The following is a 17,234-nucleotide window of genomic DNA, read 5'->3' on the forward strand; positions in this document are numbered from 1 at the left end:
CACCATCTGAGTTTGAATCCAGACTCCTCAACTTACAAGTTCTTTGAATTTCGGCACAAGTTAAATCTTACTCTCCCTAAGCCTCAGTTTCTCCAGGTGTAAAATGGGTATAACACTAATACTCCCCCCCTTCCCCCACAAAAAGGCAAAACATGAAGCCTAAACGAGATACTACCATGGGTTTAACAAGGTATTTTTTATTACCTCACTAGTCATCCCAGCAAGAAGGAGTGGCATCGCCCTCTATTTACACATGGGGTTCAGAGAGGTTAGCCCATTGTCCAAGGTCACACATCCCGGAAGTGGCTTTCCCCTCCTTTATCAGTGTCCTGGGGTGGAGTGGTTGATGGAGAACTTAGCCAAAGTCCTGCCAGCACACCCACCAGGACAGCCACTTCCTTCCTCCTGCTGGGCCCGAAGTTAAAACACCCTCTTGAAAGTGGAGGCAAGGCCTGGGCTCCCAGGAGGGGAGCAGGGAAGCCACGGGGTACATGAAGCACTTCCCCACACAGTCTCTGGCTTATCTCAGCCATTGCAGCATGTGGGGCTGGGCCTCTCTGGCTTCCAGAACCAATCCAGATGCCCTGTGGTCTGGTTCCTCCCAGATCCTGTTCCCCAGGACACTGAAGCATGTGTGGTGCTGCTGCTGGGGGAGCACCGTATTAGGAGTTAACTGGACCAAACTAGAAACGTGACTCCAGCACCTGCTAGCTGTGTGATTTTGAGCCAATGCCTTCACCTCTCTGAACCTCAGTTTCCTCATCTGTGCCATATTCTCAAGTTGGACGTGAGGCTCAAAAAAGGTGAGGGGAGAGTGTGAGAATATTTGAAAATCATGGTGGGCTATGCTTCCTTGCTTCAAAACAAGCAAAGCAAAACAAAACAAGACAACTGTCATTTATTGAGAGCTTACGTGCCAGGCACTGCACTTTGCAGGCCTTATCCAATTGAATCTCACCCCTCCCCTCACGACCCCAAACCACAAGGTCAGTACTATCATCAGCTCCATTTCCTCAGTGTTGAAATCAGAGCTCGGAAAGGTTAAAGGCTGCCGTAGAATCTGGAGGCAGGAAAGCCTGGAAGTGAGCCAGGCTTCCCATGTGTATCCCCATCCGCCATATGTGCCTCCTGACGGGACCCATGGCCCATTAAAAACAAACAGCATTCCAAGCCTCATTTTCCATGTAACATTTGTTATTTTATTGGAAAAAGCTGGTATTAACATATTTATAATTTTATTCAACAGTTGGATAGTTTGTGAGACACCAAAGAAAACAAGAATGCACCTATGAGTCACAGAGTCCAAAATGGTCAGGCCTGTCTACTCTACCACCACGTACCCGATGCCACCGAGCGATCAGTCCTCAGAGTATTGAAATAAAAACAAAAACAACGCAACAACTTCACAATGACTATGTGAACGCCCGTACATTCAAAGAGCAGAAAATTTAAACGGTAAGGAAGCAAAGTTTGTGACTATGTTACTGGCCCTTCTGCCATGTCTAGTTTTGCCCCTCCCCCTCAGCCTCTTTTCGCAACACACATTTTATTCATAATTTGCTTTGGACATCATTATTTTCCAGGGATCCAAAGGCATGCTTTTTCTTCTGAGATCTTTTTCTTTCTTTCCCTTTTTTTTTTTTTCCTTTCTGGTTTGGTATCCAAAGTTTAAAACAGAGTAAGGAACCAGGAACTGTATTAAGACCTCCTTCTGAATACAGATTTGCACTTTGTAGAAATGGTCCATGTTAAATCTATGATCTGACAGTAACCTCTATCTGCAAATGCAAATTTCCTCTCAGCATCTGAATCAGAAAGGGAAATGGATCACACCAAACACCCCAGTAATTGTGTAAGGCCCTCAGAGCTGGATTTTGGCTTCAACAAGATTTCTATACAATTTACCACATTTTGAACCTCTTTACAAAGGGAAAAAGAGGAATCCATCCCTGTGATTGTTAACTTTAGTTAGAATAGATATGTACATATAATACTGTCCAGGTTACCTGGATTTTACAGTGATATATAAACAAACATTCTTCATTCATGTCGATTAAAAAAAAATCAATGGACCCATTTCCTTGTGTAATTATCATATGGCTGGAAGTGAGTGCACATGCGTTCTGTGCTTTGACACACACAAAAGTAGACCATTATCTGTTGAGAAAAATCTCGGGTTGGGCCTATTTCCTGGGTTACGTTACATCTTGTAAAAAAAAAAATGTCGGATTCGGTTGGGCCTCTAAACTCCGCTTTTTGAATCAAAATGCAAGCCACGTGGTTCCGCTGCCAGTTCCAAGGGCAAAGACAAGTGAGCCTGGTGGGTGGGTGGGCCGATCTGGTCCTGACAGCGGGAGGAACTGTCCTGGAAATACCGCATTCTCTGCGGCCCGAGGGGAAGTGTCCTTTGGGACTGAGGGTCATAAAAGAAAATTTATCCTAAAATGGTCATAACATGCAATTTTCTTTTGGAGGCAGTTCAGTGCATCTGGAAAAGGAGCTGGGGTACAGATGTGGGGTGGAGAGAGGGCGGAGTTCCTCGTTACCCAACAGGTGAGGGGCACCCCGGGGGTCTTCTGCATTCTGTGTCTCGATTCTCCCCGGACCCTCGTCATTGTCCCACCTGCTCTGTCCTGCTTCACAAGATGAAGAGATGTTTCCAGAAGCTTCCAGGCTAGAATGCTGCTTTAACATAAGCCACCAACGTGGTGGGTTATAAAGGGCCTTGTGGGAGCGCCTGGATGGGATTCCTGACTCCCCCCTTGGTTGGTGCAGGCCTTGGGCCTCAGTTTTCTTGTATGCACAATGGGAATGACAAGTTATTCACCTTTAATCCCTGGCACCTGGCACAGAGCCTGGCACTCAGTGCGCAGTTGGCATTTATGGAGGAAATGAATAGGCACCCAGTTCACAGGGTCGTGATGAAGATTCAGAAAGATCATGGAGGGAGCCAGTACGAGTTCCCACGAGGTGTCAGTGACGGCTGCAGGATGACAGGAGAGCCACAGGGCGGCTGCAGGGACAGACCCATGGGCCTGGGGGGCTGGCACTATGCCCAGCACGGGGCAGATGCTCGCGAAGGGTTGTTTATATGGTGAAGAACAGGCACACACATGGGATTCCATTCCCCTTCCTCTCAAGAAACTGTAACAGACCTGGGATATTCAAAGACATTAAAATAACCTAAAAGAGCTTGCAAATTCTCAGCATGAATTCACGATCCAAAAAGCAAAACAGTGAGACCCTCGGCTCTGAAACAGTGGCAATTGCTCCATTTATCATCAAAAGAATCCCTGGCTGGCTTGTTTGAGCTTCGTTCTCTGTCCCCGGAGCCCTGATCTGGGGCCAGTGAGGCGCGCGAGAGAAACGGCTCCGGGGCTCCCGCGTCCCCAGAAAGGAACCTCTGGAGTGAAAAATTAACGCGCAGAGGTAAAAATCCTAATAAGGTGGGAACGACTGCACGCGGTTAAAGTACGGGATGAAAGAACTGAACTTCAAGGCCGACAATCACGTCGGTTTACTGTGAATCCTTTTTCCTGTTTTCAAACAATCACCAGCAAAGGCGGTCCGGCCCCGGGATGCTGGACGGACGGCCCGGCGCCTCCTGGTGGCCGCTCCGCGCGTGGCCGTGTGGCACCTAGTGCATGTCGGAGTTCACCTTGTCCTGGAAGATGTACAGGTTGTTGGTGGCCGCGATGGCGATGATGTTCTCGGCCGGGTGCCAGGCCGTGTGCAGGATCTTTTTGGTGAAGTCCAAGCTGTCCACGCTGATGTCGTCCCGCCTCCGCTTGCCGCCCACGCACACGCGCCGCGGCTTGAGCACTGCCCGGGGCTTGCTGCTCTCCCGCGACGCCTCCAGGGTCACATCCCGCTTGGTGTTCCGGTCAAACATGCGGAAGAAGTTGTTGTAGGCCCCGGTCATGATGACGCTGGTGGGAGACGGAGCGGCGTCAGGCGGGGCAACAGAAGAGAGAAGCCCGCCCCTCCTCCCGGGGCTGCAGGACCATCGCCCGGGAAGCAGACGGGGGACACGCCTTCCCACCTTCTCTTAGGGTCTCTTGTCCTCCGTCACATCTTGGCTGCCTCAGCACACAGACTTAGGGCCAGGAACTGAGACCGTTTAATGCTCTGCCCCAAACATTATAAAAACATTCCCTTGTATTTTGTTTGCCCTTTAGTCCAAAAGAGAGAGACCTAGGCTTTCAGTAAGACCAACAACAGCAGAAGACGAGCAAAGTGGAATAAACACAGGAGACACTGGGCTACAAACTCTGCGCTGACAAAAGGCAGGCCCCTGAATCAGCCAGATGTGGCCTCCTGGCGGGGACTCAGGACCCTCCTGTTGGCTGAATAGTTGAGTGACTAAATGATCACTGTCTGCACACCATCAATGTGCAGGTGTTCACAGACCTCCCCCGTTCTCCTAAAGAGCATGCTATATTTGTCTATCCACTCCCCACCTCTTCTCCCTACCTCTCCTAAGGAGAAGGGATTCCTGTTGGACCAGAGGAAGGATGTTAATCTACACAGTAAGGGATGGGAGAGAAAAGAATACCACCTACATGGGCCTGGGCCTGGAGAAAGGGGTTGGGTTTTGGAGCAGCTGGGGGCAGGGCATACAAAGTAACTGGGGAGGTGGGAGTGAATTCCAGAAAACGATACTGAGGGTAAGGAAGTGGTCCCCTTCAATGTTCTTCAGGAGAGATGCGGACAGATTGGAATCCCTCCTCCCTTTAGGAGATGAACTGTGCTTCCTGACGGTGTCATTGCTCCAAGATGAGCCACGAGGACCCCTCGGTTTACAAGGGTTATGCACGTGAGCCATGTCTTCAGTATCACCCAAGTCACAGGAGTAATCCCGTGCACTGGGCTGTGCAGGGTCAGATGCTCAGGCTCCCCGAATGATACTGAGTCACAGGCTGAAAGTGACATATGTCCTTGTAACATATTTCCTTCTTGTGGGAGAACCTGGGCTGACACCAGGAGAGTGTGGTACTGAGGCCCCAGCCTGTAGCATCTTCATGGGAGACCCAGGGAAGCCCACCTCCCTGGGGCCCACATGAGAATGGACAAGTTGTCATTACAAGTCACCTGTCACCTCGCCTGTGGACCATGTCTTAATGTCGGTCCTTTCTAGATGCTGATGGCCTGGGTGTGGGTTGGGGAGGCCCCTCTGCTGCCTGGTTCCTGAAACTGCTCAAGGAGAGGGGTCTCCCCAGCAGAGGGAAGAGGGTAGAGTGGCATCCGTCTCCTAATGTGATTGATACAGCACTTTGTTTCCTTTCTCACTGATAAGTCTGCCCCTCCGACCTCTGATCCTTCACAGAAAGGACCTTTCACTTGGCTTGGGGCCTGGCAAGTCTGGGCCAGGAACCTCGTTTAGGTTCCGGCCCACAAGCAGCTGCCTGCCCAGGCTGTGCAGTTCCTGGAGATGGCCGTGTGCCCGTGAGGCCAGCCTCCCACCAGAGCCACAATCTGCACGTTAGTGCTTGGTGCCACCCCCCCCCTCGACACCCAAACTGCTCTCCCTGACCTTGTGTTCAGAGATGGATGGGTAGGTATTTGGGGGCAATGAGGATGGAAAGCCCCTTCTATAAAGTGGCTCTTCTGCAGATGTTCTAGGGGTGGCCAGGCGGAAGGGGGTGAGGCCCCCCGGGCCCCAGCAGGGGGCAGAGGGCACGTGCCAACTGGGTGGTAGGAGAGGCGCTCCATAGAAAGACTGTTCGCAAATGTTCTGGAAGGTTCTAAGGGAACACAGGGAAAGTGCTGTGCCCTGGGACTGGTACATTTGGAGATTTTGAAACTACCCCGAGGCCTGAGAGGGAAGGGGAGGGAGGAGTCACAGGAAAGAGAAAGAGAGAAAGAGACAGAGCCAGAGAGGTCTGTGTGAAGGGGGCTGTCCTCTGAAGGGAGCTGTGCCCAAAGGGACACAGTCAGCCAAGACGACAGGAAACAAGGGGGAATAAACGCTCCGGCCTCTCTCTCCACCCTCAGTCTCCTTCTAGGGTCCTCAGTGGTTAAACCCGGCCAGAAGCCAGTGGGCACAGAGGCCTGTGGATGCAGCCCATGGGGTCGGCCTCCAGGTATAGTCTCTGTGGAGGAGGGTGGAGATGGGAGCTGGAGGGGCAAGTGGGGACCCCTCCGGGCTCACCTCGCAGCGCTAATCGCCCGTGGGCCAGCAGCGCCTGCCTGTGCCTCTACCTCTCCGGCAGAGGCGGGGCGGTGGGGGTGGGGAGGCTCCCGGCCCAGGTGTGTCTTGTCTGAGTCCCCAGGGCCTGGCTTGGCCACCTATGTGGGAAGTGGTCCTTGAAAGAAGACAACCCCTGGCAGCAGCGGACAGGAACAGACCAAGCAGAGCCGCCCAGCCCCCATGCCCCGGGGACGACGAAGACTCAGTAAATGCTTCGTAAACCAAATGCACCGAAGGGCCAGAAGCTTCTCTCATTCACTGCCAGACCTGCAGGTTCAGAAGGTACCTGCCCCCAGTAGGGGCTCACTAAGTATCTGACGAACGAATGAATGAATGAATGAACGAGTGAATGGATCACTGAATGCCGGGGCAGGGTCACACACAGTCACAGCCACCCTCGGAAGACTTAGGAAGGCACGAAACAAGCCGCGTGGCCACCCCCCTGCACAGGGACAGGGGACAGGCCAGGGGTGAGTGGAGGGGGCTTCTCGGACGCTATCTGGGGAGGGGTGGCACGTGGCAGTCAAAGGGTTCTGCCTTTTAAGAGGTTTGTGTAATCCCCGGAGGTGAAGGGCGGGTGGTGGAGAACTCTAACGCGCTCTCTGGCTCTAGTCTCTTCTGTTCTGAAACCTTAACTGCTGTGAACAGACCCGAGTGCTGCAGATGAAATGACATGCTGCGGAGGTGCTGGGTGGGCGTGAGGCGCCCCCCAGCGCTGCTGGCGGGGGGTAGTGGGGTGGGGGACAGTGCCCTCTGCTCCCTCCTTCCCAAAGAAGCCCCCTCCTCTCCTCAGAGGTCAGCTCACGCCAGGGAAGGCTGGGTTGGCTCTGATGTCGCCTAAGTTATGGCCCGTGAGACTTCACGACAGTGCCACCACCCACGCGTCACTGGAGCCCGAGCCCAGGTCTCTCGGGGCTGCCCTGGGGCTGCTGTGTGCGCCAGCGGCTTCTCCTCGGGGTCCAGGCGTGGTGACCCTTGCCCGGGTCACCTCCGGAGTGCAGCGGCTCAGCCAGCCAAGGGTCGCCCTTGTTTGGGCCAGAAGACAGGGAGGAGGGCGGGGTGAGGTTGGGCCTCCGAGAGGCTGGGGGTGGGGTCAGAGGGGCCATCCTGCCAGCCAGCGCCCAAGTGTCCCAAGGCCAGGGGATGGGCGGGGGGGAGCAGGGGGTGCTGCGGGGACAGGGCTCGTCACATTGACCTTGGCCTTCCCACACAGCCCGGGAGGTGACACCGGGGAACCACTCCCCGGGTCTGCACTCTCCGCTGCCCTTCTTCCCGCCTCTCAGACACAGCAGGGCTGGAGGGGCGAGAGGAGGGCAGGTGAGCAGGTGGCAGCGACCAAGGGCCACTGTGGGTGCGGGGAAGCCGCGCCCGAGTCTTCGTGTTCAGGAGAGGCAGTGGGGCTGCGAGCACGGGCATGCAGGGCCGGACAGAGGCCTGGAGCCCCTTCTGCAAGGTGAGCGAGGAGGACCCCGAGGCAGGGAGCGGGAGGGTGCACTGGGCTAGCTGCCAGCGTGCGTGTGCGTGCGTGCGTGTGTCTGTGTGTGTGTCTGCGTGTGCACGCCCTGCCGAGGGACTCCTCAGGCCTCGGGGGTCGGGGGTGACCAGTGGGGATGAACTCTGACCTCCCGACTCGGGGCAGCAAGCCCACCAGGCCTGTCTGGGTCAGCAGACAAGAGGGGGGCCTGCCTGGGACCCCGCCAGACGCCCCCTGTCCCTCCCACAGCTGGCGTGCACTGGTGTCAGGCTCTGCATCAGGCCGGGTCGCGGGGCGGGCCCCCGGCACTGGGGCCCAGGCATAGGAGGTCAGTGCCGATGGAGGCAGGAGGGCCAAACTTCATGATGAGGGGACTCCTGCTTTTGGTCCTTCCTGATCGCCCGCTCTGCCTGGCCCTGGGACACTGGGTGACACTGGGATGACACTGCTAAGCCAGCAGCAAGAGAAGGTGGATTCTCTCCTTCTTCCACCCCTCCCTCATCTCCTCTCTCCCTGCGATGTCCCTCACCCCCACCCTATGAGGTGGTCCTCCCAGAGCCTGCAAAGGAGGAGGGTGGCCTGCAGGGGCACAGACCCACCTAGAAGCTCTTAAAACCCATACCAGCCCCGCCTGGGGTGGGCTCAGCAGCCTGGGGGTAGGTGCAGCACGTTGGATGGGGGAATCAGAGAGTCCCAAGGGCCAAGGCCTCCCTTCCCTGGGCCCAGAAGGCAAAGGCAAAGGCACACTCCACAAGCACATGCAGTGCGGACAGTGCTTGGGTCGGGTCAGCCACCTGGGTCCAGATCCCAGCCCTGCCCCTGACATGCTTCCTACCTCCCCGTGCAGTTTTCCCATCTATAAAATGGGGTGAGGGACCCCAGCCCCTGGTGAGAATGGACTAGATAACAAGGTAAAACACTTAGAACAGTGCTGAGCTCAGTAAATCCCACCTCCTGTTATGTATTAAATGCCAACAGGTATTTCTGAATTCTAACCATCCGTGTGGCCTGAAGCCCCACCCACCTGTCTGACTGGGAGCCCAAGACTAGGGAAGCAGAAGGAGAGAGTAGGTGACGGATTCCCAGAGAAGGAATCTGCGTGCCAAGGGGCCCGACCAGGGGGGCCTCGCCCCCTCCCTCCCTGCTGGCAGGGGCGAGAGAAGAGAGAAGGCAGCCCTCCCGCCACCCATTTCTCTAGGGAACAGTTCACAGAACCCAGTGGGTGCTTTCACACAACACCCATCCTTCTCCTGAGCCATCAGGGGAAGGGAGAGTGAGATCATTAAAGTTATTTGTAACCCACACAGCTGCTAATCCTCCTTCCATTTGGCTGCGGGATCCAGCTGACACCTCTGGGGGAGGGGAGGGAGCCCCACCACACCTGCAGGGAGGGGTCTCTCTCACCTCGGAACACCAGGTCCCAGCACCCTGCAAACCACACTGGGACAGAATGGCCCATTGCTCCCATTCTTAGGTGTTCTCTAACATTCTAGAAGGTTCTTTTAACAGGTCCTGGCTGCCCTTGTCCCCAGGCTCTCTTCTTTCCACTGGGGAAAGGCTCCTGCCCCATCTCTGTGGTTCTGGAGAGTGTGACAATCATGGTGCTCTACTGCCCCCTGCTGGCCAACTGTGGCATGCAATAAATCATGTCCATGCTGATTGGCTCAAAAGTGAGCATGTGACCCAAACAAAGCCAATCAGATCCTTCCACGAGAATTTTCCATATACCTAGAAGGGTGATTGTGGGCTGGGAGGACAATGGAAGGGGGACTATTTGGGGTCACCATCCCGAATAGCAAGGGGGAGCCATCTGTAATAGGAGAGGATGAGGCTAGTGTTTAAGAAGAAGCAGGGAGGCTCAGAGATGGGAGTGGACAGAGAGGAGATGGCCCCAAAGGTACAGCATGAGCCCTGGGGTAGCCTTGCTGGAACTTCTCAGAACACGCTTAGGCTTATCTGATTCCTGCAACTAGAAGATACTTGGTTGACACAAATACCTTCTTCCCAGGCAGAACAGATCAAGGGGAGCTTCCTAGAAGAGGTGGCATTTGAGGTGGGTCTTGGTGGCTCTGCAGGGTTCTTTCAGACAAGACAAACAACAGACCGGCGTGTGCAAATCATCGGACCATCCGCTGCCAATATGGAGCCATGGCCTTGCCAGGAGTTTCACATACAGCGTCTTATCCTCAAAGCAGCCCTTGAAAGTCCTGATTTATTAGAACTACTTTCCAGGTGAGCAGACTCAGAGAAGTCAGGTGGCTTATTGAAGCATGCAGTTGGAGAGTGGTGGAGCACAGTCTGGAAATCGAGGGTGTCTGACCCCAAAGCCGCTGCCCTTTCCTCGCCCCCAGGCTGCCCATCTAAGTCTTGCTAGAGTTGGGTAAGGGGCGCTGTGAGGGTTATCAGATGTCCACCCGCTCTGTCCTGCTACCTATACAACTGGCATGCTGGAAGCTTCCCGTTAACATGAGAAGGACAGAAAACGCTGAGCTGAGGGATTCAGAAGGTTTGCTTTGGTTTTCAAGGGTGGGGGCCCTGGAGGGCAGCACTTGATTCTCCCCTTTGCCTCTGAGCTCCTGGAAGGCTGGGACCAAGCTTTATTTACTTTGGGATCCTCCTCTATGGGGCTTGCTGGGCTCACGGGATGCTTGTGTTGAAGTGGAAGGAGGTGGCATACCCCTATGCCTTCCAGAAGGTCAACAACCACTGACTGGACACTCCTGAGGCCCCAGGTGAGGGGCTCAGGATGGGCTGAGCTACAGTCCCACTCCCAGGGACACCTCAACCAGTGGGGAAGGCAAACAGAGGCAAGATGAAAACATGTAATAAATGCAAAGACACAGAAGGAAAACCCAGGAGGCTGGGGGTGTCAAGATGCAGAGGACCCTGAGGGCTTCCTGGAGGAGGTGGCCTTGAGTTGAGTCAGTAAAGTGAGGTGGCAGCAGGAGTGAGCCAGTTGCAGTGTGGTCAGGGTTCCAGGGTTCCAGTTGCAGTGTGGTCAGGGTGGGAGTAGAGCGGGTTGTGAAGGAAGGTGCAGGGACTACCAGGGCTGGGGTGGCTGGCATGTAAAGTGCATGGCAGTGAGAGGCAGGACAGCAGCTCCAGGCTGGGCACCCGAAAGACAGGAAGAGAACGGCTCCAGTCTCTGGAAGCCCAGCATCCCCGTTCATGGACGCCCCCTGGTGGTGATGTGAAGGAAAGGCGGGCAGTGGTCACAACCGCTGGGAGCCCAGCACATAAAGACAGAAAGACAGGCAGACAGACAGACAGACACACACGCAGTAGTACTGGAATCCTCTTTTTGCTGTCTTCTCAGATTCTAATAGACTCCTCAGCCCCAGACCTACTTCCGGTAATCCCTGGGGAACCCCCAGTGTGTCAGCCTGGGGGCAGGCCCCCGGAGGGAGTGCCGTGGGTCCCCTCTGACCCCGCTGCATCAGCCCAGTCTCAGGCCAGGGCCTCCACCTGGCTTTCTAAGTGTCCTTCAGCGGACCCCCTGTGCCCACGATACTGGTCCCTCTGAGAGCACTGTCCACTTGGAGACTCCTGAGCCCCAGGATGCTGGCAGAAGCTCTAGGGGACCCTCCACTCCTGGACACAGCAGCTCGACCTCCCTTGGGTCCCCACCCATCTTCCCTGGTGGTCCCGGTGGGTCTGTGCTCACAGCCACACAGGGTGGTAGCACAGAAGCTCTCCCACGACCACGGCAGTGCCAGCCACACTCAGAACTCGGGGACAGCCCAGCCTGCTCCTGGCCGGACACGCAGGACTGACGGGGTCCACGTGGATGGACGCGCCCCGGGATGGCACCTGAGTCGAAGGCTGCCGGCTCTCACTCCGCGCCTTCTCCCTCGCCAAACCCGCTCCGCTTGTGAAGTGTGACGGGCGACAGGCCGATATCCTGGCCAGAGTGCTTTTCAGCCCTGCAAGGTCTGGTCACCTGGGTCCCTGCCCTGGGCCTTCCCTGTCCACACTCGCCCTGGGCTGAGCCAGGTGATGGGGAAGCAGGAACTCAGGTCAGGCTCAGAGCCATTTCCCAGGTGGGTGGGGCTGTGAGAGGCGGCTGCACCTGTGGAAGCCCCCAGCCGCAAAAGGTGCAGCACCTCTGCCATGCTCCCCGGAGCCCAATGGGCCTGAAGCTACAACCACGATGGCCGGAGGAGGGTGGAGGCAGGGGTAGACCGCTGGCTAAAGCCCTCCCCGCCTCGGGGCTCTAGCACCTGAACAGCCCTCAGTCCTGACAACCTGGGGAAGGGGCTGCACGGTGAGGGACCCGGAATTGACTAAAGATGTTTCCACTACCACTCAGGAGAACAGGGCTCCACATGGAGGTTAGGTATAGTTTCAGAACACGAAGTTTCCTTTCTGCCCTTGAATCTGAGAGCTGAGAGCTCGAACCTGCTACAAGAAAGACTGGGCCTCCTTGGAACACCTTGATTCCTCAGGCTTGATAACAGTTAGTCCCCCTGACACATCCCGCCCAGGTCACCAGCCGGCCCTGCAGAGTGGAAGGTCCCTAGTTAGGTGGGTGGGGTCCAAGGTCTGAGGTTACCTGTCGCTCCCATTCCAGGCGCATTCGAACTTGTCAAAAATGCAGTCGTTCTCATACAGGGAACAGAGCTTGCTCCGAAGGTAATCGTGGACCTGGTGAGAGAAGGGGACGGGGTGAGCCGAGGGGGGCACACAAATCCCCCCGGTCACCTCTCTGACCTCAGGCTCCTCTTCTCTCCCATATGTTCACTCTGCTCCAGCTGGCTCCTCACCATTTCTTTTTTTTGGCCATGCCGTGCGGCATGTGGGATCTTAGTTCCCTGACCAGGGATTGAACCAGTGCCCCCTGCATTGGAAGCGCAGTCTTAACCACTGGACCTCCAGGGAAGTCTCTCCTCACCATTTCTTGAGCGCACTAACCATGTTCCTGCCTCAGGACCTTTGCACTTGCTCTTCCCTCCTCTGGGAACACCCTCCCTGTAGAGGGCTCCTGCCCTTATTTCCCCTAGGCTTCAGCATCCCTATTTTCTCTGCCTCAGCCCCTGGTTTGTCACTCTTTTGGAAGCTTGTGATTATTTCACCTATTTGCTAGGTTTCTGGTCATCTTCCCTGCTGAAACGGATGCCCCTCTAGGCAGGACTTACTTGTCTTGTTCCCTAACAATTTCCCAGTGGGGTGCACAGGGCCTGGCACATCACAGGACCTCAATACATTTTTTAAAAATAAATGAGTGGGGTTAGAGGCAACTGGAGATGGTGGGGCTGGGCTCCCCAGGTGGGCCACCTGTCTGAAGAAATAGCAGGGCCCTCCCCCAGCTGTTTCCCTTTCTCCACTCTGCTTCCTCAAAAGCCCTCAGCGGCTCTCATGTGGTGTGTGTCTGTGGCTAGAGGTCTCCTAGCCCATGGCCACAGCAGGTTCAGGTTCACTGTGTTCCTGTCATCTGGGACCCTTGAGGGTGAGGTCACGGCTCCTCCCTTCTTCTGAGCCCAGGGTCTAGTGGGGCGCAAAGCACCAGCCCAGTATGTGTACGACTAAGATGAATAGGGATAAACGGTGCCTGAGGTCATTTCTGGACACAGATTGTTAAGATGCTCGTGTTCACCCCTCCAGGTTGGCACGTTTGTGTGTGCTCGTTGCACTCAACGCAGCCTCACTGATGCACTCGTCCAAACACACGTGCTGTTCTCTCCCGCATACTGAGTGCCTCCTGCCCTCTGGTGGCAGGGTGAGGAAGGGTGTTGACTATGGAGTAAGAAAGACCAATCTAAGGTCGGCTGCTTGCTACTCTACCACCACAGATATGCCATTTAACTCAATTTTCTCCAAATAAAATGGGATAGAGAGAACACTGTCCCCACCGTCCAGGACAGCTGGGAGGCTTAGAAGAGGAAAAGCGTGCCAAGGTCTTATGTCAATGAAGCACATGCTAAGGCTCACTTAACACCCATCCCTACCCTTTTCTCCCTGTCTTCTTCAACCACAGAGGCTGTAAACCTACTAATTTTTCCAGCCTGGTCATGGGCCTGTTCTAGCCAATGAGTTGTAAGAGGTCTTCTCAGGAGTGTTCTGGGAAAATTTTTGTGTTCATAATAAAACATACCACAGATCCAAACAGCACAGCCTTTCACACTTCCTCCTTTCCTGAATGGATGGTCAACATAGTTCCTGGAGTTGTGGCAGCCATTTTGCCACCATGAGGTATCAAACATGAAGGTAGAAAACCAACACTCAAACAATAGTGAACTAAATCACAGAAGTGGCTACTGGGACACTGGGCAGGTCACAAAGCCACTAAGTATTCTAGGATACTCCAGGCTTCCTGTGAAGGGAGAAAAGCCCCTATCTATTCAGTACTGCAAGTCAGCCAAACACAATTCTGTTTTACACAATTTCTAGCATCTAACAGCTAAAAAATGTTAGTTATGTTGGTTTTACATAAAGATTACTATTTTAGAATCAATAGGTCAGCTGGGCCAGAAGCCAAGCACCCAGCTTTGGACCTGGTCCTCCAGAGCAGTGATTCTCCCACTTTATTGGGTCCTCACGTGCTTTGGGAATCTGAAGGCTCTGGACCCTCTCCCCGAAAATGCTCACATTGAACACTGCACCTAGCTTCAGGGTCTGGGGGCTTTTGCTGACACCAGGGACACGGAAGGCTGAGGGGCCTCAGAGGGCTGGACATAGTCATGTCCCTGGGCAGGCTCTGGGAAGGGCATGCTCTGGGAAGGTGCCGGAACAGTCAGTCCCACAGGCCTGAGCAGGGGTTAAGTCATTCCGGCCCCAGTCTCTGACCCCTCCCATTCCCAAGGGTAGAGGAGGGGCTGACCCCTTCCTGGGAAGTACAGTGGGAGCTGGAGGCCTGCAGTGAACACAAGTGGCTAACAAAGGGGCCCTTTCACGAATCCGTCATCCCGAGGAAGCTGAGGGACGGGGCAAGGGCACCGGAGCTGCCCCAGACGTCCCTGTGGGTGTGGAGATGCCAGAAGCACACGTGTCCCAGGTCAGGCTCTGAGCACCCCGTCTTCCCCTCTGAGCTCTGTGCCCCTTCCCAGTGGGGGCCCTCTGCCTCCCAGGACACAGCCCTCCCCCAGTCCTTGGCAGGGAAGGAAGACAGGGAAGGGCGCTGTGCAGCTCCCGTTTGGGCCCCGAAGCTGTCACTGCCCAACTGTAAGGCAGCTCCCCATATCCTAAGCTCTCAGTATCCCAAGTTCCCTTCCTGTCAAGTGGGGCTGATATCACCCCATTCACAGGGCCAGTAAGGAATAGAGGAGAAAAATATATGTGGCACTCTGTGTGCACCCAATACTTGGTGACACTATGAGGGTTTGGCTGGGTTTTCTGCGGGGGGCGGGTACTGTTTTCCCACTCACATCTGTACAACCAAATCCTACTCATCCTACAAGGTCCAGCACAAATGTCACCTCCTTCAAGAAGCCTCCCAGACTGCCACAGCTAAAGACATAACTGGCGCAGCCTTAAAACAGTCCCATATTTCCGCCAAATTTTAACATCACATGAATTTTGTTTTCTATTCCCTAATATATATGGATGAATCATAACAGAAAAATAATAAACGACTTTCCAGGAAGGTGTCCCATGCTTCATCCTGTATGCCTGGCTGAAAAAGCCTGCACTGAGGATTTAGAAACGTACCACGCTCCCAATTCACCACTGTATCACTAGCTAAGGATGCTCCCTGGGAGAGGGCAATGCTTAGCCTGCGTTAATGGTAGGACTGCAGACGCCGGCTCCAGGGGAGGGAAGCCATCGTCTGCACCCTCAAACTGAGCCTGGCCTGATGCTCATCTTTGTCCCCTGGACCTTGGACTGCAGACCTAGTCACAGCCCTGCCTCGGGGCAGGAGCCAGCAAGCACATGACACACAGCTTCCCGTGAGGCGGGGCTGAGCAAGTTCTCCTGTCCCTGGCTGAGCTATGTGGGATGAGCTGTCTGATTTCTCAAGCCTCAGTGTCTCCACCTGCAAAATGGGCTCATGAAAGCCACCCTATAGCTGGGAAAGCCCCTCAGTGTGAATTCTCAGCACAGGGAAGGCGGCAGCGGGTCTCCCCCCCGCAGAGGGGCTGCGAGGTTTTCCAGGCATCAGTGCCCACCTGGTAGGTCTCTATGGGCCGCGCCTCCATGTTCAGGTCCCAGACCTTGACTGTGAGGTAATCGCGGGTGAGCATGTACCGGCCGCTGTGGCTGAACTTCACGTCCGACACAGAGGAAATAATTTCTGAGAAGAAGGAGCGGTTACTGGGGTCCTCGGGCTCTTCAAATACTGCGGAGACAAAAACAACCACCGTCACTGGGCCGCTCCCACCCATGGGGTCCAAACAACAGACGACTCCATTTCCAATCTGGGCTCATGCGGTAGGTCATTTATTCATTCATCAAACTTATAACTAAATACAGGTCAGGCCCAGGCCCAGATGGATCCTCCAAAGAGGGAAGAACCAGCTCTTGGAACAGTGTTTATTGAGCATTTACTCTAAGCCAGATTCTGTGCTGAGCCTTTCCCGTGTGTTACCTTATCTAACGCCACAATAAAAATATCATGTCGGTACCACTAATATTCCCATTTTATAGCCAAGAAAACTGAGGCATGGATGGCCTCAGAGCTGGAAAAAGTGGTGGAGGAGGGATTTGAACCCAGAGCTGTACTCAATGTGCTGCTCTCTGCTGCCTCCTGCTGGTGATGCCAAATGCCAGGACTGTGAGGTGTCCAGGCATCCTCGAAGGTGCTGGACCACGTCCTGGACTAGGCTGGGCACCGCCTGTGGTTCTAACTGGCTCTGGGGCCTCTGTTCATGGTGCACTGGGCACACATGGCCGAGCCCCACTCATAGGTATGTTGTGTTTGTCTGCCGTGCGGGTTGTAGCAAAATCAAACCTCGCCACCACGGATGCAGCCTGAGTCCCGTTTGCTGCCTGCCACCCACCTCCTATTATTTTAGACCAGCTGCTCCACACAGGAAGTTGCTTACCTGACCCCTGAAGGCAACAGCCTGCTGCCTTTACCAGAGATCCCAGAGTGGGCGGTGAGCGGCTCCCCCAGCAGCATCCCTTCCCTGCTGTCCCCCATAGCCAGGGCTTCCTGACACAAGGAGGTCCCCATGCAGCAGGACAAGCTCTTCCAAGTTCCATGTCTGTTGCTGGCTGTCCCAGTAGTTTGCCCACCTCACTGGACAATCAGATCCTACAGTGGCCCTGGTGCTGCAGCAGGATGGAAATTAGGGTCCCTGCTGACCACTTAGGACCTGGGCCATGGATGGGCCTGGGGGTCAGGGAAGAGGATGGGGTGGTGGGTTGACAGCCATCTACAGCCAGTCTGGAAGGACTTTTAAACATTTGACAACCTGTCCAGCTGTCCCCATGGGCACCGGCTGAGTGACTGCCCTGCCTGCTTGTCTCGAGGCTCCAGGCTTAAAACAGGGAAGCAGAGAGCTGATCACATGTCCCCAGAGGCTCACAGGAGTGCCCTTCCTGCTGGCCCCTCTTATGTGGGAAAGTCCCATATCCCACTTCCCAGGTCTGTCCCAGCCCCTTACCCCCAATCTGGGAATCCGTTCTTCTTCT

The 17,234-nt window shown here is 55.0% G+C and overlaps 1 protein-coding gene across 2 annotated transcripts in view; it reads right to left on the reverse strand.

The window, feature by feature from the left end:
• Window positions 1–1,254: 1,254 nt before the first annotated feature.
• Window positions 1,255–17,234, reverse strand: part of PPP2R2C (protein phosphatase 2 regulatory subunit Bgamma) — a 136,731-nt gene continuing 120,751 nt past the window's right edge. For both annotated transcript variants that reach the window (XM_060147660.1, XM_060147661.1), the window contains exons 7-9: window positions 15,767–15,936; window positions 12,217–12,308; window positions 1,255–3,929 (exon numbers count right to left, since the gene is read on the reverse strand). In XM_060147660.1, coding sequence (XP_060003643.1) covers window positions 3,638–3,929; window positions 12,217–12,308; window positions 15,767–15,936 — 554 coding nt within the window. In that variant the 3' untranslated portion in view covers window positions 1,255–3,637. The remainder of the gene's footprint in view (window positions 3,930–12,216; window positions 12,309–15,766; window positions 15,937–17,234) is intronic.

The sequence above is a fragment of the Lagenorhynchus albirostris genome, chromosome 4 (assembly GCF_949774975.1).
Source record: "Lagenorhynchus albirostris chromosome 4, mLagAlb1.1, whole genome shotgun sequence".
In the NCBI taxonomy this organism is placed as follows: domain Eukaryota; kingdom Metazoa; phylum Chordata; class Mammalia; order Artiodactyla; family Delphinidae; genus Lagenorhynchus; species Lagenorhynchus albirostris.